Source organism: Homarus americanus, unplaced genomic scaffold (genome assembly GCF_018991925.1).
Source record: "Homarus americanus isolate GMGI-L3 unplaced genomic scaffold, GMGI_Hamer_2.0 scaffold7626, whole genome shotgun sequence".
In the NCBI taxonomy this organism is placed as follows: domain Eukaryota; kingdom Metazoa; phylum Arthropoda; class Malacostraca; order Decapoda; family Nephropidae; genus Homarus; species Homarus americanus.
In genome coordinates, this window is record NW_024718273.1 from 15,863,758 (window position 1) to 15,889,464 (window position 25,707).

Here is a 25,707-nt window from a genome sequence, read left to right on the forward strand (position 1 = left end):
GACCCCCAAGCTCTACTTTTTCCGACACAATACCTATGTTCTAGTAAAAATAACATCTTAATTTTATGATGGTACATGCACACAATTAATACTTAAGAGAAATAGAGAAATACAGTCGCCAAGTTAATATCCATTCAAATAATGGACTCAACTCCCTCCCCCTCTTCACACACTACACTGCTGGCTCTTCCCTCTCTGAGAAATTTTGGGGGGAAAACCACTAGATTTTAATAAATAATACCTCAAACTAAAGTTAGGATAATACAATTGACATTGCTGGATTTCTTGTTAGACCAGGAATATTTTGAATATAAATGTCATATATTTTGCACAAAAGATAACATATTAACTCAGAGAAAACATTTTATCTAAAATTTGTATGTCTAATGCAAAATATATGATGTTTATATTCAAAATGATCACCAAATTATAAGAATTCCAGCAATGTAAATTATATTCTGGCCGGGTAATTTGTATGAATTTTATGAGCTAAAACAGGCAGGGTTGGGTGGGGCAAATCTAAAAATAGCGTCTCGAGCCGGACACTCACCGCGTATATGTGGAAAAAATCCGTGTTAAGTGAAAGTTCAGCTCTGGTGAGGCACCGCGTATATGAAAAAACGCGTTAAGTGAAACCGCGTTAGGCGGGGTAATAGTGTGTGTGTGTGTGTGTGTGTGTGTGTGTGTGTGTGTCATCAGACTCTTGTAATGTGCTATTTAGCCATTTAATTTTTTCAATATACTTACCATTATTCAACTATTCTCAGGTGACAGTATTGGTGGTGTCTTGGCATACGATGTTCTCTGCCGTGTCCATGAACAACACAGATATGGAAGCAATAGCAACATTCCTGAGGGAGAACCGCCTTCCCCGGGTCAGTACTACAAGCAGAAGTCTCCTCCAGGACAAACCCAATCCTCTTCCCTCTCCCCAACCTCCCCACCTTCACTTTCTCCAGACCAACACATGACTTCATCACCCTTGACCTCCCCATCCCCAACTATCACTGTAAGTTTTGAAAATGCTTTAACTAACCCCACGGGAGAGGTGTTCTCCCCGTCTTCAGATGGAAAGTCTCCACAGTCCCCTCACAGTCCTCAGGCTTCTGGTAAATTCCCATCGCCTCAATCTCCCACCAATCCCCACACTCCCTTACGCAAGATATCTTCTCCTCTTCCCACTCCAAAACATTTAGGCCAACTTACTAGAAAGTGTTCAGCACCTTGCAGCATCCCTGGAAGTGGTGCTGGGGGATGGGGGTGTTGGTCAGCTGGAGGATGTAGTAGCACTCCCACACCATCACCACCAGGGGCATCCTCCACTTACCCATCTACTTTATATCAATCCCACCAGTACTGCAACCCTCTTCACCGCTCCTATCATCAGGGTGTTAGTAATGCCCTTGATACCCTCACCCCTGGGCCACTGTATGAGAAGAGAGGCAAGTGCGACTTATTCCGTATTATCCTGCTTAGCATCCTGATGAGCACGCAGTTGAATTTGCGATAATTTGATGACGGGTAATCATGCCTTTTTTATACTTGGCAGCCCAGTTTTGCATTGTGTATTATCAGGTCAAATCAGATTCACAAAAGAATTACTTCATTTGATATACTGTACTGAATTTAATCCTGTTAGATTTGTATATTTACAAGACGAGAGTGTAAGTGTGATTGTTTTTGTGCAGAATGCAACATTTTCTTAACTTCATAGTGCTCTAAATGTAATTAGTTATTTTAATATTTTATACTGTACATATTATGCTCCAGATGTTAAATAAATTAGACTTGATCACTTAAAGTCATTTATAAGTATATAGGGTATATCAGCATGTTGCTTTTGAGTGTACAGTATGAGTAATTAATCTTGGCTGTAATATTGAATGAAACAAACCTTAAATATAAATGCATTTGGCCACATTACTAAGAGAAGGTTGGCAAACTAATAAACATCATTAAATAAGCAAGGAGTAACATAATTACATATTTTAATGATTTATATTGTACAGTAGCAATAATGCTTGTTTTAAATCATGTCATCTTCAGGGATAAATTAGAGAGATCATTGGATTAATCTTGAATATGAAATACAGTCGCCAAAAGGTAACAAAGATGAGACTTGCTCTTCTAAAATGTATTGTCTTTTGTTGGTATAATTTGTACCATTTTATTTTGTCATCATACTGGTTCATATAGTCTTTCTCAAATACTGTAAATATCCCACTCCTCTGCAACACAGCTCTACCATCACTGTTGTAGATCCATTATGCTAGTGACTTGTTCGTCCTCCTGTCATTGTTGGATAACCTTTGATACCTTGATGAGCTTGGAGAACAAAACATTGAAATATTAAATATTATAATATATATATATATATATATATATATATATATATATATATATATATATATATATATATATATATATATATATATATATATATATATATATATATATATATATATATATATATTGGGGTATGCTATAATGAATCTAATTGGTTCTAGAACCTTGTTCGTTATAGCATTCGTTTGTTATAGGATTAATCCGATCCAGGCCCCCAAATACAACCACTTAACACTGAAAAATATAATATAAAATTGTAAAAATTTTAAAAAAGTGCATAAATATGCATCTAAACCCCTGAAATAAAGAATATCATTAATACTTGTAATAAAAAAACAATAAATTAGTAAAAAAAAATTTAAAAAATAAAATAAATAATGTTCGTTGTAGGAGTTTCGTTCGTTATAGCATTTTCAATTTTATAGGTAAAACCGTTCGTTATAGGAATATTCGTAGTAGGATCCGTTCGTTATAGCATACCCCACTGTATATATATATATATTATATATATATACATACAGTGGTCCCTCGGTTAACGAGCACAATTCATTTCAGAAGGTCGTTCGTTAACCGAAAATTTCGTTAACCAAATCCATTGTTTCAATGGGATATTGGGTAATTGGTTCCAGCTCACCGAAAAGTACATACAAAGTAAAAAAAAATGCAGTAAAGTACACTTACTTTGCAGTGTGTATGTAGAAGGTTCCTGGTTGATGATGATGATGGGAATTAGAAGTAGGGGTGGAGGAGAAGGGAGAAGAGAAGGAAGTGGGGATGGAGGAGAAATCACCTTTCAGTGGACCCATGCTTGATGCCTCATTTCACCAATAAAATTTTAAGTTCACTTGGTGTAATTCAAGATTATTTTATTTAAATCAACACTGCACTGCACTATATATTATCAATATGTTAACTAAAGTTCAAAATGACCAATAATTTCAATGAAAAATGCAAAAATATTCAAGACACCAACAAAATACCTGTAGGTGCTCTCTCAATTGTAAACAAAGCCAGACTGAACCTGTACAGGGAGTACTGCATATAATATTATCAACATGTTAAATAAATGTTAAAATGACTAATATTTTTAATATAAAACATTCAAAAACATTAAAAAGCCTAAATTCATTGATATTTAATCCATTGGAAACGAATTTAAACTTAGAACAGATTACTGAATTGGCTGAGTACTGTACCCCCTCAGCTGATTCTCACAACAACAAACTGGCGTATAAGTTCCCTCTACAGTACTGCATATATTATCATTATTTAATGTTAAAATGACAAATAATTTTAATATAAAACATTAAAAAATATTAAAAAGCTCAATTATATTGATATTTAATCCATTGGAAACGAATTTAAACTTAGAACAGATTACTGAATTGGCAGACTGGGCCACCAGCTGATGCTCACAGCAAAGTGTGATTTTCGTAAGGATTTCGTTAATTGAATTTTTGTTTGTTAACCGAATTGAAGATTCTTATGGAAGGTAATTCGTTAACCGAGGCGTTTGTTAACCAAGGGACCACTTTTTTTCATTGAATTCTTTACCTGATGTGATGTGTTTTGATTTTTAACTTTCGTATAGTTGAGGTGCTTGTGAGAAAATGATCAAGCTTGATGACATCTGCAAATTGGTTTTGTATTATGGAATGGGTACGAGTTGATTTGTATCTACAGACCTTTGACTCTTTCTTGACAATTTACAGTGCCTTTCAGAATCAAAGGATAGGATTGATTATATTGTGTGAAGTTAGTACAGTAGCTCCTCATAATTCAGTATTTTTCATGAGTATTTTATCATATGTGTACTTGAGCAATTGCCTCAATGCATACCATTAAATTGTTTACCTTACTTTTGTGAACCTGACTGTCGTTTTCAGGATTTAAGTTTCATTTTAAGCTTTTTTTTAAAGCTAGTAATTTATTGAAAGTTTGTGTAGCTTGTATAGACAACAGCATTCTTAGAAGGCAAATAACTTCAACGTGCATGACTTGGAAAGGAAGTTTTAAACATAGAGCTTTGTGAATACAGTGTTTTAAGATATATGTTACATGTTATAAACTTATACAGTACAGTATTGGTATTTATGAGTTGGGACATAATAGATTTATTGACAGAGATGATGCTCGAATTAACTTAAATTATTCTGGATTTGCTGAATTCTCAAAGACTTGCATGTATAAATAGAAGTAGTTTATCCATAAGACACTAGAAGCTTCAGTAGTTCATATCTAAATCTATTTGATAATTTTGCTATTGCATGGATTATAGTTAATTTGGGTAATATCTCGTTAATTTTATAAAGTTGGTTGAGAATAATACTGCACTTTAGATATATTCTTGTAGCATATTTTAATTATACAGTTGGGCATTATGACGTGTGATGCATGAACTATTTGCCGCTTTAAAGGGTTGATCAATATTTTTTTTTATATCTCGCATAAAAAATATATTTCAGATGAATTTAATCTTATCAAGTCATTTAAATAGATAGAGTGAATTGTTGACTATTATGTAATGTTCTGTCATAACCCCAGTATAGTAAATGCTGTATTGTTCACAATTTATCAATTGCATAGCAGTATACTCAGTATGACAGGTTTATTGGTTGTTCAATGCTATTACTTACACTCTAACTCACCTGACAGAGCCACTATATCACACTTCCTTAGCTCTGTGACAGTGCTGCATTCATACCTGGATGTGGTCTGCTACCTATGCTTGGCATTGTTGAGAAGATGGATTATCTTTGGTTCTTATCTGCCACTTTCTCTGCCATCCAGTGTTCGACTACAGTATATATTATTTCTCAAGTTTTCTTGTGTTGAGTGGAAACAGATCAAAATTAATGGCCAGTACCAGATTTTCAAATACAGTGCAACCTCGAAAATTCAAATTGCATGGGCCCATGAAGTATGCGAATTTTAGAAAAATTCAAATTTTAGATGCATGGAAATGCCATAGCAAATTGTTGTATCAAAACATGCTACAAAAATTAATTACATATTTAAAAACTGTCAATAAGCAATAGGTATAATGAATTAAAAGGATAACTGTATTTATGTTCAACAACATTTATTCTAATACTGTATATTTAGAACATTATAGCTACAGTAATCCTGCCAGTCTCCAGTACGGTCTCCAAATACTGTACTATACAACACTGCGTCTCCATCCACCTTCACTGTACTGGATACAATACATGACCTAGCATGTCTTGGAACCCGGATGCGCTTGTTGTGCTCAGCATTATGATCACATTTGAAAGCTTGAATTATTATGGCGATATTTTCAAATTCTAAACCTAAAATTTTGGCACTTATTTTTAATTAGATGCTATTCGAATTTTAGTTGCATCCAAATTTTTGGAGGTTCGAATCTTAGAGGTTTCACTGTATCAGAACTCATTTTTACTCTACTATATTTTATTGTATTTTTTTTTAAAGAAAGTTACAACATATATTTTACCACTTCTTCACTGTAAATACTGGATAACCCAAATTTCTACAATATGGTACTGTGTGAGGTTTTGCATAAAATAACTATTTCTCCTTTAAGTAAATAGATAATGCTTTTCTACACAAATATGAACCACAGTTTGATCCTGTACAGTATTAGTATTTGTTATTGTTTATTTCATAATTTATCCAATAAATTGGGCAACTTATGTAGTTACAACAGCAAACTTGTAAGTTTAATTCAAGAGTTCCTAGGAGGCTCCATTTGCATGACGGCTGTAGTACAGTAAAATTAGGTAAGTTGGGAGCTCTCTTGGTGCAACTACAATATATACTGTAGTCTTTATTAAAGGGTAGCATTAATGACCTGAAGGTGAGATTAGTGCGCTTACATCATTGTACATAGAGGGAGTGCACAGAACTCTACAGCTCTAAGTAATTTTGTAGTACTGTACTGTACAATATATTAATTTATGCATATAGGGAAGCATTTTGCTTAATATTTGATTTAGAAAACTGCTGATAAGTTCACTTACATGAGACCATAGTAAAGGGTAAAGAAGAGGTTGTAGGTAGTGAACAAGTTGTCTATGTAGTAACACTACAGTAAAGGTGATGGAGCAGTAATTTTTTTTCATATCTGTTAGTACAGTACTGTACTCTTTAAGTCCATAATGCAAGCCTATTTCCTCATATTTCACCATTCTGTTGTTATAATTGGAGGCTATATTTTATTTAATTAATCAATTTTATTTATTTATTAATTTTGTCTTTCTTTTCATGAATTTTCTGGGACATATCTCACTTTCTAACTTGGGCCTTTGTGGGAAATTAGAGTCTGCATAATGTAGTCATTCAAAATACTATCTTTACGAAATTGTGTTGAAATTGAGTTAGACAATATGACGCAATGGACCTATGGACGGAGAGTTTTGACAACCCCACCAAGACAACAGGAGTCACTGTTCATTCTGAATTTCATCACCCCCCCCCCCACCCCCAGTAAAAATATATTTTTTTCTGAAATTGATCATGTACGTTAAGTGGGTGCTGACTGTGTAAGGAATGTGAAGATTCATAGTATGATCAAGGAAATTGGAATAGACACCCAGTTGTATGAAAGTGAACTAGATAAATTAGAGAATAGGGCATTTTTGGAATGGTGAATGAGCACTGCCTTACCCATATGTTAGGGAGACAAACTCAGCAGTATTTTATTTTATCTATTTATTTAATATTTATTTATTTATTTATTTATTTATTTTTTACATCTAACTTGTGAGGTTTTCCCATATTTGACTACTCTGTTTCACCTTTTGTGTGGAGAGCATGAGGAGATGTCACATTTGTGTGTGTGTGTGTAAGGAAAGAAGCCCATTTTGGCCTACCATACTTTATCACTTACAGAAGTTCCATAACAGAAATAAATTATCTGATTATTTAGTTGTTGATATTATTTTATGTAAATTCTGTACAGTGGTCCCTCGGTTAACGAACACAATTAGTTCCAGAAGGTTTGATAACCAAAAATTTCGTTAACCAAATCCATTGTTTCAATGGGATATTGGGTAATTGGTTCCAGCTCACCGAAAAGTACATACAAAGTAAAAAAAAATGCAGTAAAGTACACTTACTTTGCGGTGTGTATGTAGAAGGTTCCTGGTTGATGATGATGATGGGAATTAGAAGTAGGGGTGGAGGAGAAGGGAGAAGAGAAGGAAGTGGGGATGGAGGAGAAATCACCTTTCAGTGGACCCATGCTTGATGCCTCATTTCACCAATAAAATTTTAATTTCACTTGGTGTAATTCAATATTATTTTCTTTAAATCAACACTGCACTGCACTATATATTATCAATATGTTAACTAAAGTTCAGAATGACCAATAATTTCAATGAAAAATGCAAAAATATTCAAGACACCAACAAAATAGATGTTCACTCCACTGTTTTCAAAGCCCAACTGATGCCTTGTGGCTGAGTCAAGCTGCTGATGGGCGCACAAAAAACTAGTTCCCTGTATTGCATATATTATCAATATGTTAAATAAATGTTAAAATGACTAATAATTTTAATATAGAAAATGCAAAAATATTAAAGAGCACAACTTTATTGATATTTACTCCACTGGAAACGAATGTAAACATAGAACAGATTACTGAATTGGCAGACTAGCCCATCATCTGATCAGCTGATGCTCACAACAAAACTTGATGTTCGTAAGGACTTCGTTAATTGAATTTTTTTTCACTAACCGAATTGAAGATTCTTATGGAAGGTTAACCGAGGGACCACTGTGTCGTGTATTGTTGCCTGAATCTTATAATATAAATAAATTGATCTTTCCTTGCATGTTTAGTTAGGTATACCTGCATGTTTAACTTTTCCACCAGTTTATATTGCACCTTTCATTTGTTTACTGAATTGTGTTATCCCACATTAAATTATTTTCTTGTAATAAAAGATACATTCATGTGAGATTACTCGGAATATTCTAATTTAGTTTTTATTATAAATAATTACTTAAGGATTATAAACATCGTTGTCATAAAAATCCCTTTATTATGTTTGATCATCATTAAGTGAAAGTGTTTATTAATACAGTATAGTCTGCATTTACGCGGTCAATTGAACCCGTGGAGGTCCGCGTAAAACCACAAACGCGTTAATGAAATAACAGAGCATATGGGATTAATTGAAATAGAGACTGGGCCGACCCCCAAACTCTACTTTTTCCGACAATACGTACCTTGTAGTCAAAATAACATCTTAATTTTATGATGGTATGCACACACAATTAATAATTAAGAGAATTATCAATAATATTAGGTTTTTTAACATTTACGTTAGTAGAAAAGATGGCTGGGCACACGGGGATGGGGGGTTGGTTCCGAGGCAGAGGGCAGATTATTGGCCCTCACCTGTATCACTTGTATCAATTGTATCTCTATCCACCACAGAGGCTTGCAGGGCCTCTTTGTCAGACCCCTCAAAGTCCATATCCTCACTATCACTGACTTGGGCCGGCTGTGGTGGGTGGCGGGTGAAGAACTCGGTAATGTTTTGATGACTGGGCGACCTTGTGCTTACCCTGCCCGCGCCGCTTCCCGCTTGAATGACCAAATTTAAAGCGTAATTAAGACATTTCTTTCTGGCAAGGCACCGCGTAAATGACCAAACGCGTTAACAAAAACCGCGTAAATCCAGACTATATCGAATGCTTGATTATTATTTGTTAATTTATGGTAGCATTGTAGCTGTCTCATTGCCTTCCCATAGTACAAGTAGCTCTGCAGGCAAGGGGACAGTAACCTTACCATCTTTATTTTTGATACCACACAGAAATAAGAGCAAATAGAGTGTGTGTGTGTGCGCGTGCGTGCGCGTGTGCGTGCGTGTTTTGTGTGTGTGTGTGTGTGTCAAAATAAAACAATGCTTTATGTAAAATGAACCTGGATATCTGGGCCCAGTGTGTTGAAATTAGTTTGTTTATTTCCACGGAGAGTTCATGACTTACAACTATTGCCAGTGGCAACAAGCCAACAAGAGCCTTATGGCATCTATGTATGCACAGATGGTGGTCTTCTGTTGGCAAGCTGTAATTGGCAATATTTACAAGCCATGAAGTCTCCGTGGAAATATATAAAATAATTTTCACATACTAGGGCTGGTAAAATTATGTAGAGTTGCTTCATGTACAGTAATATGTCCCCAAGTAAATCATTCCAAGCTCCCCAAGACCTCATAGCCTCATAAAGTAGAGGAAAGAAAGAAAATATTACTGTAGGTGGACTGAGATATGTTTAAGGAGATAATCATATCAGAGGCAAAGATGTGGATGTGCGAGGGAATCATTGAGCTGTTGGGTGTGAGTGATGGACTCGGATACAAGAAGAAACATGACACAAATGATATGTTTGAGAGAACGACATGAGATGGAAAAAATGCAGACAATATTACAGTATACTGTATAGAGAAATAAGGAGATCTGGAAGAAAGAGAAGCGTCAGACAAAATGCTTATCAGGGTTTGTGTAGTTAGTCCGGGTATATTGAGAGAATTAAAAGTAAGATATTACAGGTAGTTAAAAAAAGTGTATGGCAAGAGGGCAGAGGGAAGACCCTTTAGAAATGAAGAGAAGGAAATTGAGGAAGGTGTTGTGTGCATAAATGGGAGGAGAGCCTGGCATCTGGTGGTCCAGGTTGTGTGAAGCAGCAGTACAGTAGTAGAATACATCTGTCAGAGTAAACAGTTGTGAAGGAGTTCATAATACAAGTATTTACCAAATTCCATGTGTCTATCCTTCTCTCTTTGTTCATACACTTGACCCTCGCTTTATGCTATGGTTGCCTTCTGTGACAACACAGCATTTTGGGTTCGATTCCCGGGCTGGTGGAAGTTGTTTGGACACACTTCCTAGCCCCCATTAGTCCCTGTTCACCTAGCAGTAAAGTAGGTACCTGTTGTAAGTCGAAAGTTGCGAATTCGTATTCAGGGACAAGTTGTTGGAGCTTCCAATAACTTGATGACACAAACCATTGACTCTTCAGGCTTCTACGCCCTTAACTCATGAGACATAAAGGCAAGCATGAACTTAGCATGCTTCCCTGTTGGGTACTGTAAACGCTTCTGCGCTTCACCTTACACAAGGATGTAGGGGAGTGCCCAATAAATAAAAAAATAAAAAAAACAGCATAATGGGAATCCGCATATAATGAATACTTAATCTTAGGGGGAAAATTATTGGATATATTCCACATCTATTAAAAGTCAACAGTAATTCTATAAAAGTTGTGTAAAAATCATTACAATACTCTAATGTGGGTTAAAAATAAATATAATATAATATAAAACTGTAAACTAAAAACACAGAGCATGGGTGTTTGTGTGGAAAGTGAGAGTGTGGCATGGCTGACTTACCACTCCAGCTTTGTCCTGTGTCGTCACATACAGTGTAGCAGACATGGGCAGATTACTAATGGGGCTGATGGGGCCCAGGCCCACTAGAAAAATAGTCCCACAAAGTTTGTGAAAAAAATATAAGCCCTTTCTCTAAAAGGTCTCTTAGACGGGTAGAAAATAGCCAGTTCGGTTGCCACAGACGGTAAAAATATCCTAGCGGGCGAGTTAAAATATTAGAGAGCTTTTCCGGCTGGCGATCATTATTTTAGATTATATTTTGCGCCGCTGAAGTTCAAATTTACCGCCCTGGGCAAGAGAATATTCCCGCCTTGGGGTTGTCAAATAGAAGAAGACTTCTCGAGCTGTGATTGGCTTCTGATGACATGAGTCTGATGCTATTCGCCAAAGTATGAAGGTTTGGAGCTTCCCAGTCGTGGGAGACGGGAGTTTGTTTGTGGTCTTTCAGCTAAGAGTGAGTGTCTGATTTTTGAGTGATAAAATACTTTTCATTTGTAATTCCCCTTAAAATGGCTGGCAAGCTTAAAAGTGAGAGTTTTGTGGTGTTGAGAAGAAAGAGAGACACCCGTTTTTAGATTTTCTATGTATTATTTTCGCATTTTCGACTTATGACCTGGAATTGGGTCCCTAACCCCATCGTAAGTCGAGGACTGCCTGTACTCTAGCCTATACAAATAGTCTGAGATAAGCCCTCTGGACTTAATTAACCCCAGGCCCACGATGCCCTTAATCCAGCCCTGAGAAGACACACACACACACACACACTGTGCCTCGTTTCACAACCATTTTTGGAGCATTAATGCTATTAACGTTGCAAAATCACTAAAATACTCTAATGTGGCTTAGAAATAAAGATAATATAATAAAAACTAGTGCGCCATATCTTCTACAGAACGAAAAATAGGGAATTTTTTCTGCATAAAATGAATTATGGGTAGAAATAGGGTCGCTGCATAGACGTGAATTGGCATATAGTGATTCCACATAAAATAAGGGTCCAGTGTACATGCAAATAAAGTAAATTAAGCCATAAAAAATCTGATGTCACTTTTATATCATTGTAACCTTTTTTGGTTATTAAATTTTCTAGACCAAAGATAAACTGTGAATATTAATTTTCAACAATTCATTTCCTACTTCATAACAGTTGAAGAAAGTGGTGAAAATTCAAAGGTGTATCGCAAGTCCATCAGCAGTGATGGAGCACAGCACTCAGACCTGCCCCACTGTCGCTCAGTCTCAGATTCTGACTACCATTATGCCAGGCATCTGTCTGCTCCTTTTCCTCGCCGTAGATCTTCATCTTCCAGGTGAGGAAGATTTTTCTGGCTGATGATGTTTCCTTCATTTAGTTCTTTAATATTTTGTTAAATGTATACAGGTGGTATCCCAGTGATCATCATACATTATTGTTAAGACAATACTATGAAATATCAGCCTTGCCGAGAAGGTTGATTTTGTCTTAATAGAGTGAATACATTTTTTTCTTGTTATATATATATATATATATATATATACACATATATATATACATATATATATATATATATATATATATATATATATATATATATATATATATATATATATATATATATATATATATATATATATATATATATATATGCAGGTAAATCACTGTAGTGGCGTGATCTAGGTATATGCTGATAACCACAAGGAAAGAAGAAAACATGAAGTTCCCAAGCTTTCGTGTAATTCACATCTTCAGGGGTGAGTGAAACTCGTGTTTCTTCTTTCCTCATTATATATATATATATATATATATATATATATATATATATATATATATATATATATATATATATATATATATATATATATATATATATATATATATATATATATATATATATATATATATATATATATATATATATATATATATATATATATATATATATATATATATATATATATATATATATATATATATATATATATATATATATATATATATTTATAATTGGAAGGCATGTTCATAATCTCATCAACTGATCACAACTATGACCATTCTGCATCAGCTAGCCATTACAACTCCTTCCATTTTTACCAATCTTATAATATTAAAACAATAGACATTTAATAACTGTAAGAATGTAAGAGAAATTACTGGGGTCACAAGTCATGGTATTGAACGGTTTATTGAAAAGCTTATGACTTTATTTATAACTCACTGCTGATAGTCAACTATTGCTTCTTTACCAGACTCAAGTTGTATAACAATGTCCAATTTTACCTCTCTCTCTTTCTCCCTTGGAGAAAAGAAGAGAGAATCTGTGGACCATTGTCTCCCACAGTCTCTTTCTCTGAAGAAAATTTAGCTAAGCTTTTGTGTTGTTCACATAGCAGTAAACACAGCAACTTAACTCTCCCCCTTATGAGAAAGGAGGGGGTCAGCAGTGATCTTTGCAGCTTCGATAAGGGATACATGTCATCTTAGCACCTGCCCATTTACTTCCTTCTGAAGTACATATTTTTGTAACCCAATACCATGGATTTACTTTGCATATTTACATTAAAGTGCTTGCTTGCTATTTGTAATAGGATGCTGTTTATATACATATGCTTTCATGATCTCACTCCTTATATAAGATTTAGGAATTAGAAAGTTAAGAATGCAATACTGTACATTTTAGAAGAGCATCATGAAGTATAATTCTTGTACTCCTAGTCCGCAGCGCACGCCTTCACCTTCAAGACACAATACAAGAGAGGTGTAAGTGTATGCAGCAGTAAGCAGTTATAAAGTTGTTAGGTTATTGCTTGCTTAAAATATACTGTTTGGGTTTCCAGAAGTCTCATAATTTGATTCCCATCAGATTAACTTGGTGATTTTCCTGCTTTTGGTAAAAGTACTCTCATAACAGTATTTTACTGATAGTTTTAGAATATAGTTTTATAATACCCAGTAGTAATAATGCTTGTGGGTTATTGAGAGTATTGTGGACTTACCTCATAATCCTTCTTTCCCTCTACTCTGATTAGTTAAGTTTTCTTGTAAACATCACCACAACAGAAAACTTATACAGTACAAAACTAAATAAACAGACTGACTATGTCAGGTTTTACAACTTACTTATAGTAGCTCCATCTGTATAGTACTTATAAATGTTCTTCCTTTAAGGGAACCTCTGCTGCCTCATCCCTGATATTTGCAAACATCTCATTTGCTTGGTGAATGAAGTCCTCATTTTAGCATGGCCTTATCCCACTGATGAAAAATCCCATTAAGTTTGTTAAGCCTCTTCATGGTTCATTATGGGAATCCTAGCCACATTAATAATGGTGTAAAAGAATTTCCTCATTATTTATGAAATTCATTTCTTATGTCTTTGTGGTTTATGAAGGTAAAAGAGATGGCTTGTAAAGTTTTGGATCAGTATATTTTTGTCATTGAGATGATACTGTACTGTACTGTAATTGATGATCAGAATAATACAAAACAATGGAAATAGAACATGGGGGGTCCCCGGGTTACGAACGAGTTCCATTCCTGAGGACGTTCTTAAGCCAGATTTGTACGTAAGTCGGAACACATGCTATGTGCACACTGTACCTACAGAACAATATTTAAAATCCCACTTTATCATAGCTTAAGTCCTTATATACATCTAAAATCACTTAATTTAAGACAAAAGAAGAAATAGAGCGACAAAACGCAATAAATGAAAGTAAAAAATAAGCCATCAGGTAAATAAAATACTGTAAATTTTAAGTTTAACCCTGTACATATTGGCGGGTATTCGTAAGTTAGATGTTTGTAAGTCAGGGACCACCTGTACTCTACTGTACTGTACTTGCTGGTTAAAAATTTTCAGATTAATTCAGATTCTAGTGAATAAAGTTTAAAGATATTCCTTCAGTAAAATAAATACTAAAGAATTTGTTAATTATATTTTTCTCAAAAGTATTCAGGGTAATTATTACCTATTTAATATTTTTATGGCTCAAAACTTAAGTAAGTAAAATAATGTTATGAAGAAGAATAGCAACAGATTACTGGCAATAAAAAGGTAAATAGACTCCATAACACCTGCCATAGTTAATATTACTGCAGTGATATCTTCATTAGCCGGAACAATTGGTGCAGAGCACTTCTGGGAATGAGAGATTTTCGGGTAACAAGATGACTCTCAAAACCAGAAAAAATCCTTCATCCCTGGAATTTTCCAGGTAACGGAAAAATTTTCTCGGAAGTTCTAGAATGATGCATTATTTCATCTCTCAAAGCCGGAAAAAGTCCCTCATCCCAGGAATTTTCTGGGTATTGGGAAAATTTCTCAAAATTTTTCCGAGAAAGTGCCCCTTGAAAATCGTTCTCAAAGGCAGTATTTTCTGGAAAATTCCGACTGGGATTAATTTTCTGAGATATTTTAAATTCCGGCTATCGTAGAGTTCTGGGTTTGATAGATTCTGGTTTACGGAGATATTACATACATGTGTATTTTAAAGTTACTGTGCCATTCCTATTTTTTTATTATTATAAAGAGTGTGTACTGAACAGTAATATATTACTGTACTGTATTGTATAAAAAAAATAAATAAAATCATCAAATAGGTCAGGCTGTCATATAATGGAAACTGTATTGTTAAAAAATAATCTCTCTTTACAGTGATCATACTCATAGCAAATTGGACTTTGAAGTGTCAGATTTCTTTATGTTTGGATGTCCACTGGCTCTGGTGCTGGTCTATAGGAAAATGATTAATACTTCTGATAAAAACTGTAAGTAACTAGTGTACTATTTTCTTATTATTTTTGGCTGGGGTTTAGCTGAATTTCCATAATTTTAATAGAATATGACTTTGGTGCATTATTTAGGTTCATAAGAAGTGTGCTTGTAATTTTCATAACTTGATCATTTGTGAACCCAAAAGGGGATCTGCATAATAAAGTAGGAAAAGTTTAAAAATAAGTGTTGTCCTTTATAAAGAATGATCCTACAATTATTTCTCTAGATTTACCACAGACATAACCCATGCAGTATACAGTCAACCCTCGCTTTACGCGGTCCCACTTTATGCGTTTCCACGTTCACGCGGTACCCTGCCGAACACGGAATGCTCACTTTCCGCGGTGTGTGTACCCTTTTACGCGGAGAGCAGCGCGAGCAGGGTGCGCACAAGGTCGCCCAGTCATCAAAACATTACCGAGTTCTTCACCCGCCACCCACCACAGCCGGCCCAAGTCATTGATAGTGATAATGATAGTGAGGATATGGACTTTGAGGGGTTTGACAAAGAGGCCCAGCAAGCCTCTGTGGTGGATAGTGATACAATTGATACAAGTGATACAGGTGAGGGCCAATAATCTGCCCTCTGCCTCGGAACCAACCCCCCATCCCCGTGTGCCCAGCCATCTTTTCTACTAATGTAAGTGTTAAAAAACCTAATATTATTGATATTTCTCTTAATTATTAATTGTGTGTGCATACCATCATAAAATTAAGAAGTTATTTTTACTACAACATAGGTATTGTGTCTGAAAAAGTGGAGTTTGGGGGGTCGGCCCGGTCTCTATTTCAATTAATCCCATATGTTATGTTGTTCACTTTACGAGTTTCTCACTTTACGCGGGCCGCCGTGGGTTCAATTGACCGCGTAAAGTGAGGGTTCACTGTAACTCCAAGTCAAAAGATTTATTAATGAATTGGCACAACACTGTCAATATATCCATACACAAGAAACATACTCCAACTTATTTGATGTTGATTGCAGGTACAATACAACGACCGGCGTGTCAACAGGTGTATAACCTTTTCCACCCAACTGATCCTCTGGCTGTTCGTGTGGAGCCTCTGCTGTCTGCCAGGTTCTCACTTCTCACTCCAGTTACAATACCTCGCTACACCAAGTACCCATTAGGAGATGGCATTCCTACTCATTTGTGTAAGTCATCAGATGTCTCATTTTGGGCTTTAATGTGTGTCCAAAAGTAAGTTTTTCATATATAATGGGTTGATTGTGAGTACAGGTACCTGAACATTCTTCATATTGCTAGAAATTCCTGTATTGAAGTAAATGAATCTTTTGAGGGTGAACCTTGAATTTTATCATTAAGAGTCCAAAAATGATGTACTTAAGATTACACCATTCTGAAAAAGTAAATATGAAGAATCTGTCATGAATCGTGCCTTTTTACAGTTGAATATTAATGCCAAAACCATTAAAAGAAGTGCTGTGTAACAAGAATGGAATTAAGGTTGATGGATGTTAAACTCTTCCTAAAAACTTATATCTATTATTGAGATTTTTCCTTCTCTTCACTTGCAAGGCTTCTGCTATAGCACAGGATGGCCAGAGTTGAGAACAATGTAGTCTCCCTCATTCATCTTTTGTGTCTGCCTTACCATAAGTGTGTTGCTGTGGTGTTCCCCTTCCACAACAAGGACCAAAAATTACCTTGTATATCACCACCCAGCTTTGTGTCACTTACTCCCCCCAAAACGAACTGATTTCATGTTTTCCGGCCGTGGAATGAGGTATTTCACAATAGAGTATATGTCATTTGCTTACAGTGGAATGCATTCAGTCTAATGGAGGAGTGTTTATGGACATTGGTGGGACGACTGGATCCCCATCACTAGCGGGACACAACCGTCGTGTGTCGGATGCGTCAATTCTCTCCACTGTATCAGGGATGGCAGATACTGTCCCACTTGCTACAATAAATGCCTGTAAGTTAAAACTTTTTTTTTATATAATTCTATTAGACAGGAAGATTATTTTTTAAGTATGCTGTACATTTATACTGGATAGATCTATTTGTTATGTTTAACTGGTTGCCTCAGAGGTCCATTAAGGGCCTTCCTCTGAGGTTCAGTATGAATCTGCATAATTGTTTTTTTTTTTCACTTTCACAGTGAGTCAGCGGTGGTGGGGGACCAAACGACTAGATTATGCATTATATTGCCCAGAGGGTCTCGCAAATTTCAGAACAAACTCTTTGCCACATCTCTTCCACGCTTCTTATTGGGAGTCATCAGATGTCATTGCCTTTATACTTAGACAGGTGAGGCAAATATTTGAGTGGATAATACCATTGATTTATTTCAGGTTATTGTTATCTCCTGTGTATGTTTCCATATACAGCACTGCACTTTATTGATTAATGTTATATCATCCTAGATAAAACATCTTAATAGAGCTTTGTAAATTCACACCCTCTTGAGAGTGACAATGTGGCTAATTTCAGAATGTGAGTTATTGAAGAACTTATATACTGTACTGTATATAGTACAGAGACCAAAAACACAGACTACCACACACACACGCACACATAAATGCCTCATGAAGTCATCAAGGTCCACACAATAAAAAATATTTACCAGTCTGTACAATTTTGTTTCACTCTTTGCTGGTCTGTGAAGTTGAAAAATTTGGGAACCACTGCTCTAAGATGAATGAAATTACCTGGCAACAATCAGAATAAAATAACCATATGCGACATTACTCTTTTGAGTGCTAATCAAGATAGGTTTTAACCTATTGAGAAGCAGGGGTTTTTCTCAACTGTTTAAAATTATCAGGCTTTAAGGAGAACGTCTGGATAAAATCGGAAAATTGCAAAAATATTTAGGAAAATTCCTGAGAAAAGCTGTTGCCGTTGCTATATGCTGACTTATTTTTATTGCGTAATTCGTAATATTTCTGCAGCTATGCATTATTGTTCTACCCCCCTTCATTTAGTGGGCCCTTCTGTTTACATAGAAAAGCTGTATAAAAGTATTTATAATAATATTTTGGTGTAAAGTAATTCCAATCACTTGTAAAAATAAGTATCTGGCACCTTTCTCAGCAAGCTAACCACAGGAGACCATCATCACAAGTCAGTGATCCATCAAACATGCGAAAGTGAGGTACGATTGTGAGTTGCTCTCATGCCACCTTTATATGCTCGTACAGGTTGTACCTCTCTAGTCCGGCAACCTCGGGACCTGACTGGTGCCGGACCATGGAAATTACCGGACCATGGAAATTCACCCTTTTCCTGGATAGATAGTGACTTGTGCTTATGCCTGGAAGCACTAGCACCACTTTCTCTGCATCATGGTCTCTGTGAAGACATATTGAAGGGTTAAATGTCGTATAGTAGCTTCTCAAATTTCGCGAGTTTTTAATTCTTAACATATTTTATTGGAACACACAAAAAAATAAATAAATAAAAATTTTGATGGCGGAAACTTGAATTTCAACGGGTTTGAACGGCCCGCCAACGTGCAGACGACGTGCATAATCGTGTAAACACGTCATTTCTCTTATGTACAAAAGATTCATTATTGTTTATTACTGAATGTCTTTTTTATTTAATTAATGTTTATGTGTGCAAAATGAGCAATACAATTCATTAATAATACGTAGAATATTAAAACACACGAGGAAATGACACAGCATTGTATTCGTTGATTACAAAACCAGTGACTGACTGGTTCTACATATAAAACTGAAGAAAATAAAACCTTGGTTGTAGCTGTAGTAAAATTAATATGGTTGTTTTAAGTAATGTTATTTAATGTTAATAAATGGAACAATAGAAGTAGCTAACGATAATGGTAAAGAAAAAGAGAGATCGCATATGTAAGTGCGCATGCGCACACGTGAAAACATATCATCATTACTTTACATAAGAATATGAAAGCAACACTTATTTACTGTTCATATATATTTTAATTAATGTTTCTGAATTTGTTTTTATTGAATTAATGTACGTGTGTGCAAAATTAACAATACAATTTATTAATAATACGTGGAATATTAGAGGAGACGAGACGGCTGCCGGCATTGTTTATGTTAAAGCTTACGAAACCAGTGACTGATTGGTTCTACATATAAAACTGAAGAAAATAAGACCCTGAGTTTAGCTGTAGTAAAATTAATGTAAAACAATGAATATGGTTGCTTGAAGTACCTGTAATGTTATTTAATGTTAATAAATAGAACAATATAAGTAGCTAACCATTAATGGTAAAAATAAAAGTGAGACTGCTCGTATGTAAGTGCGCACATGTGAAAATATATCGTCATTACTCTACATAAGAATATGAAAGCAACACTTATTTACTGCTCATATATATTGAAGGGTTAAATGTTGTACTCTGTATAGACAAGCAAAAAGAGAGAGAGATAGCAGCCGAACTGCCGGATGTAAACAAACCTTAATTTCCCGCAGCTTTTTTTTTAAGGGGATTAGCCCACCCGGGAATAGGTCACTGACCCACATTAGGGCCTGGGGGGCAAAAATTTAATACTCCTGTAATAATAATAATAATTCAGATAAGTAAAAAAAAAAAAAAAAAAAAAAAAAAAAAAAAAAAAAAAAAAAAAAAAAAAAGCTGCTGCCTTTTTACCTATTGGACAAACTAAAATCGTTCCGGACCACGGGAGTTTCTGGACCACAGAATGCTGGACTAGAGAGGTACAACCTGTATCTCAGAACGAGTTTTTCTAACCTTCAAATCCCTAAGGCTCAGCTATTTCTGGACTGATTCTAATAAAACAAAAACTAAGTAGTAGAATAACATACTGTGCATGGCATAACCTATAAATTTTCTTTATATTTGGTTTGGTTTATTAGTTGCTGGTTTATCTTTATAAATATTCGGAGGAATAAATGGTAAATTAGGAAAAAATTCATGCACCCAATACGGAAGCAATAACAAAAAATATCTATATGTTACTTTGAGGAAGAGTAAATTACTTATTTTCCACATGAATTTCAACATAATTTAGCAAGAAGTTTTGGAGAAGTAGGGTTTTGAAACTTGATAAGAATATACAGTCAACCCTCGCTTTACCCGTTTCCACATTTATGCCGTACCCTGCCGAAACCGGAATGCTCACTTTCCGCGGTGTGTGTACCCTTTTACGCGGAGAGCGGCACGAGCAGGGTGCGCACAAGGTCGCCCAGTCATCAAAACATTACCGAGTTCTTCACCTGCCACCAACCACAGCCGGCCCAAGTCAGTGATAGTGATAATGATAGTGAGGATATGGACTTGTATGGACTTTGAGGGGTTTGACAAAGAGGCCCAGCAAGCCTCTGTGGTGGATAGTGATACAATTGATACCAGTGATACAGGTGAGGGCCAATAATCTGCCCTCTGCCTCGGAACCAACCCCCCATCCCCGTGTGCCCAGCCATCTTTTCTACTAATGTAAGTGTTAAAAAACCTAATATTATTGATATTTCTCTTAATTATTAATTGTGTGTGCATACCATCATAAAATTAAGAAGTTATTTTTACTACAACGTAGGTATTGTGTCTGAAAAAGTGGAGTTTGGGGGTCGGCCCGGTCTCTATTTCCATTAATCCCATATGTTATGTTGTTCACTTTACGCGGGCCGCCGTGGGTTGAATTAACCGCGTAAAGTGAGGGTTCACTGAAAGGGAAAAACCAGATATCAGGGATTAGGCAGAACTGATTAAGGGGTATAGTAACAATGTATCAGGTGTCCTTAATTGCTGACAGAAAAGTGATATTGATTGATCAATTATTAATGAATTTCTTGCTTCTGCCGGACGCTCTCCTTAACCAGAATAAAATGTTTAAGTGCAACATTACTTTTTACGGGGTCACTTTATATTTTTCAACTCGTAAAACTGTCTTTTAACCAGGGCAAGAAACCAGTTCTGTTAAATTGATTTATATGTATGATTTAATGTCTTAAACAGATGGTTTATTAAAGTTTCTTCAACAGATAGTACGAACAGATCACTCAGCTCTTGCAGCAGATGACAAGGACCTGCCAGTGTTCTCTCCTTTACAGCCACGGGAAAAGTGGATTAAGAAAAGGACTTCTGTCAAAATCAAGGCAAGTTAGAGTTCAGGTATTCAAGGTCTATAACATTATACTCTTTTATATTCTATTTGAGTAAGTGTAAGGTGCTTGTAACATTTTACTTGTTTTTGAGTTACCGGTAATTCTCTTCACCAAGCATCACACAATGAGATCGCTCTGACAGATAAAACTCAAGCGGTGAGAATACTTTTCACGGGCACCAGAGGACCAAAGTTCATGAAGCAACAGATGATGATCCACCGCATCAATGGGTGCAGAAAAAATCCAGCAAGACAAGAAGGAAGGATTTCCTGTGCATGTATTTACATATTACCAAATCATTATGAATTTTACATAAGTTAGTTTCAGTTGAATGATGCTTTATATTGGCTGACTGGACCAGAGGGATCACCAGATTCTATGTATATTTCTCCCAATATTTTTTATGTTTGCATATTCATTCTTCACTTCTCGTAGATAACTGCCAGATAGGGAACTCATGGCTTGTGTGACTCTTCCACTTGTTGAATTCACCTTCTACTGGGAACTTTTGCTTTTAAGGATCTGTTTTAGGGATTTGAGTGTGACAAGTGTAACTAATTCTTGACTCAGTCCCAACCACCAACTCCTGGATGTAGAAAGACCAGACCATCAGACTATTTGTGTAGGGTCATGGATCACCTAAACAAAAGATGTTGTTTTGTGAAGGAATTTTAATGCGACAATTTTGGACCAATATTTTCCTGTATTTACGGAAGCTGATATTGATAATACCCTGTGTATAATATCTTGTACATATACTTTCCAGAATGTTGCAGCGAATCACAGAGGTAACGACGTGCTGGTGCGAGAAGGAGCACCGCAATCTTTGCAAGCTCGATTTATGTATGGTCCTCTGGATATGGTAGCTTTATCTGGTAAGATTCCTAATAGGCTGGTAACCATTCCATCTGTTCAGTTAACCAAAAAGAATAAAGAATAACATAGGGTATTTAAATGTACAGTAACCCCCTCCACCAAAAATATATATATATACAGTTGTACCTCTCTAGTCCGGCAACCTCGGGACCTGACCGGTGCGGACCATGGAAATCACCCTTTTCCTGGATAGATGGTGACTTGATAATAATAATAATAATAATAATTAACAGTTTATTGAAAGAGCTTGGCAGCCAGAAGGCTGAAAATATACAGTTACATATTTGGGGAATGGGTTTCGAATTACAAATAATATACAAATAACATAAGTGATACAAATAAGATATATAATAACTAGATGGGGAAAAGCTCAAACTACAGTGCATTTCAACATAGTGACAGTGCAAGAAGTAGTATTTACTGGGAGTGAATACACTGGTTTATTACAAGTTATTGATAATTTTTACAATGGTTGGGACTGGGCTGTTCTTATAGCGATCAGTTCGTGCACGTATGGGCTGGATGCGGTTGTGGTGTCGGACAGCAATTCTCGGGCTAGGGATCTCAGGTGGTAGTAGGAGCCGGTGTCGAGGATGGTGTAGAAGCTTCTTACCGAATTTGCAGATGAGGTCGTGGTGATGGTCAGTGAGAGTCGAAAGGGTCAGTGTGTTGAGCGCTTCTTGATATGTGGAGTAGGAAGGGGAGAGAATAATCTTGCATGCCCTCTTTTGCACTTTTTCTAGGTGTTTACGTTGTGTGGCATTTAGGGAGGAAGACCAGGTAAGGGAGGCATAGGTGAGCCCAGGAAGTATGAATGTTGTGTATACACTGAGGAGCTTCGTGTGCAGGAACTCGAGGGACTTGAGTCGGCGAAGCAGGTGGAGCCGAGGCTGGAGGCTTTGACAACTTATGGTCTCTTTGAAGACATATTGAAGGGTTAAATGTCGTATAGTAGCTTCTCAAATTTCGCGAGTTTTTAATTCTTAACGTATTTTATTGGAACACACAAAAAAATAAATAAATAAAAATTTTGACGGCGGAAACTTGAATTTCGACGGGTTTGAACGGCCCGCCAACGTGCAGACGACGTGCATAATCGTGTAAACAGCGTCATTTCTCTTATGTACAAAGATTCATTATTGTTTATTACTGAATGTCTTTTTTATTGAATTAATGTTTATGTGTGCAAAATGAGCAATACAATTCATTAATAATACGTAGAATATTAAAACACACGAGGAAATGACACAGCATTGTTTTTGTTGATTACAAAGCCAGTGACTGACTGGTTCTACATATAAAACTGAAGAAAATAAGACCTTGGTTGTAGCTGTAGTAAAATTAATATGGTTGTTTAAGTAATGTTATTTAATGTTAATAAATGGAACAATAGAAGTAGCTAACGATAATGGTAAAGAAAAAAGAGAGATCGCGTATGTAAGTGCGCATGAGCACACGTGAAAACATATCGTCATTACTTTACATAAGAATATGAAAGCAACACTTATTTACTGTTCATATATATTTTAATTAATGTTTCTGAATTTGTTTTTATTGAATTAATGTTTGTGTGTGCAAAATTAACAATACAATCTATTAATAATACGTGGAATATGAAAACACACGATGAGACGAGACGGCTGCCGGCATTGTTTATGTTAAAGCTTACAAAACTAGTGACTGATTGGTTCTACATATAAAACCGAAGAAAATAAGACCCTGATTGTAGCTGTAGTAAAATTAATGTAAAAAAATTAATATGGTTGTTTGAAGTACCTGTAATGTAATTTAATGTTAATAAATGGAACAATATAAGTAGCTAACCATTAATGGTAAAAAAAAGTGAGGCTGCGCGTATGTAAGTGCGCACATGTGAAAACATATCGTCATTACTCAACATAAGAATATGAAAGCAACACTTATTTACTGCTCATATATATTGAAGGGTTAAATGTTGTACCCTGTATAGACAAGCAAAGAGAGAGAGAGAGAGAGCAGTGGAACTGCCTGATGTAAACAAACCTTAATTTCTCGCGGCTTTGTTGTTGTTGTTTTTTTATGGGGATTAGCCCACCCGGGCATAGGTCACCGACCCACATTGGGGCCTGAGGGGCAAAAATGTAAAACTCCTGTAATAATAATAATAATTCAGATAAGTAAAAAAAAAAAAAGCTGCTTCTCTACCTATTGGACAAAATAAAATCGTTCCGGACCACGGGAGTTTCCGGACCACAGAATGCTGGACTAGAGAGGTACAACCTGTACTGTGTGTATATATATATATATATATATATATATATATATATATATATATATATATATATATATATATTTTTATATATATATATATTTATATATATATATATATTTATATATATATATATATTTATATATATATATATATATATATATATATATATATATATATATATATATATATATATATATATATATAAACCATAATTTTCCCTTTCGAAAATGCTGTCGATTTTCAACCTCGAAGCTCGGAAAATTTGTTGCCCAAACCAAAATTTGGGGGAAAATTCCGGTTTTGGGAATGATTTTCCGAGCAAATTTAAGTTCTGACTATCGGAGGGTTCCGGGTTTGAGGGATTCTGGCTAACGGAGATGATACTGTAGTCATATGGTAACCCATTGTATTTTCAGGTGAAAAAGTTGACCTACACATCATGCGTGATCCCCCAGGTGGTGACTGGCAGCAGATATCTACAGAAGTAACTGATAAAAATGGTCGCATTGCCTTTGCTATCCCACCAGACAAAGCTCTCAGCTGTGGCATGTATCCAGTCAAAATGGTGGTTCGGTTAGTATCCTACCATTATCACATCTAATTAATGTATCTGTATTTATGGCCTGCAAAAATCATCATTATTATGATGTTATACAGTACTTGCCACTGGATTTTTACAAGAAGTTTTATGCATTGCACAATACCTGTAAATCCAATATTTTTGTCTATATTAAGAGTTATATGAAGAAACAATATGAAAATATTTGTTTATATTCTACAAACTATCTACAGAATATAGTTACACATATTTTATTTAATGTTATAATTACTTACCATATACAGTTAATCCTCACATACGCTGTCCCAAGATTCCGCTGTTCACCGCCGTGCCTGCCAGAACCTAACATTCTCAAACTGCCGTCGCGAACGCCATTACGAGAGTGTCCGCGACGCTATTTTATTTGCCCCACGCGCCACCCTCCCGCCCGCCTGCTCTCCCTCCTCCT

The 25,707-nt window shown here is 35.6% G+C and overlaps 1 protein-coding gene across 1 annotated transcript in view; it reads left to right on the top strand.

Moving 5' to 3' along the window:
• The window catches only part of LOC121859452 (protein retinal degeneration B-like), a 166,952-nt gene that overhangs the window by 112,675 nt on the left and 28,570 nt on the right, over positions 1 to 25,707 (top strand). The window contains 10 exon segments of the mRNA XM_042356265.1: positions 768 to 1,442; positions 11,878 to 12,040; positions 13,423 to 13,467; positions 15,365 to 15,477; positions 16,470 to 16,640; positions 17,270 to 17,428; positions 17,615 to 17,763; positions 21,451 to 21,564; positions 22,340 to 22,448; positions 25,117 to 25,274. Coding sequence (XP_042212199.1) covers positions 768 to 1,442; positions 11,878 to 12,040; positions 13,423 to 13,467; positions 15,365 to 15,477; positions 16,470 to 16,640; positions 17,270 to 17,428; positions 17,615 to 17,763; positions 21,451 to 21,564; positions 22,340 to 22,448; positions 25,117 to 25,274 — 1,856 coding nt within the window.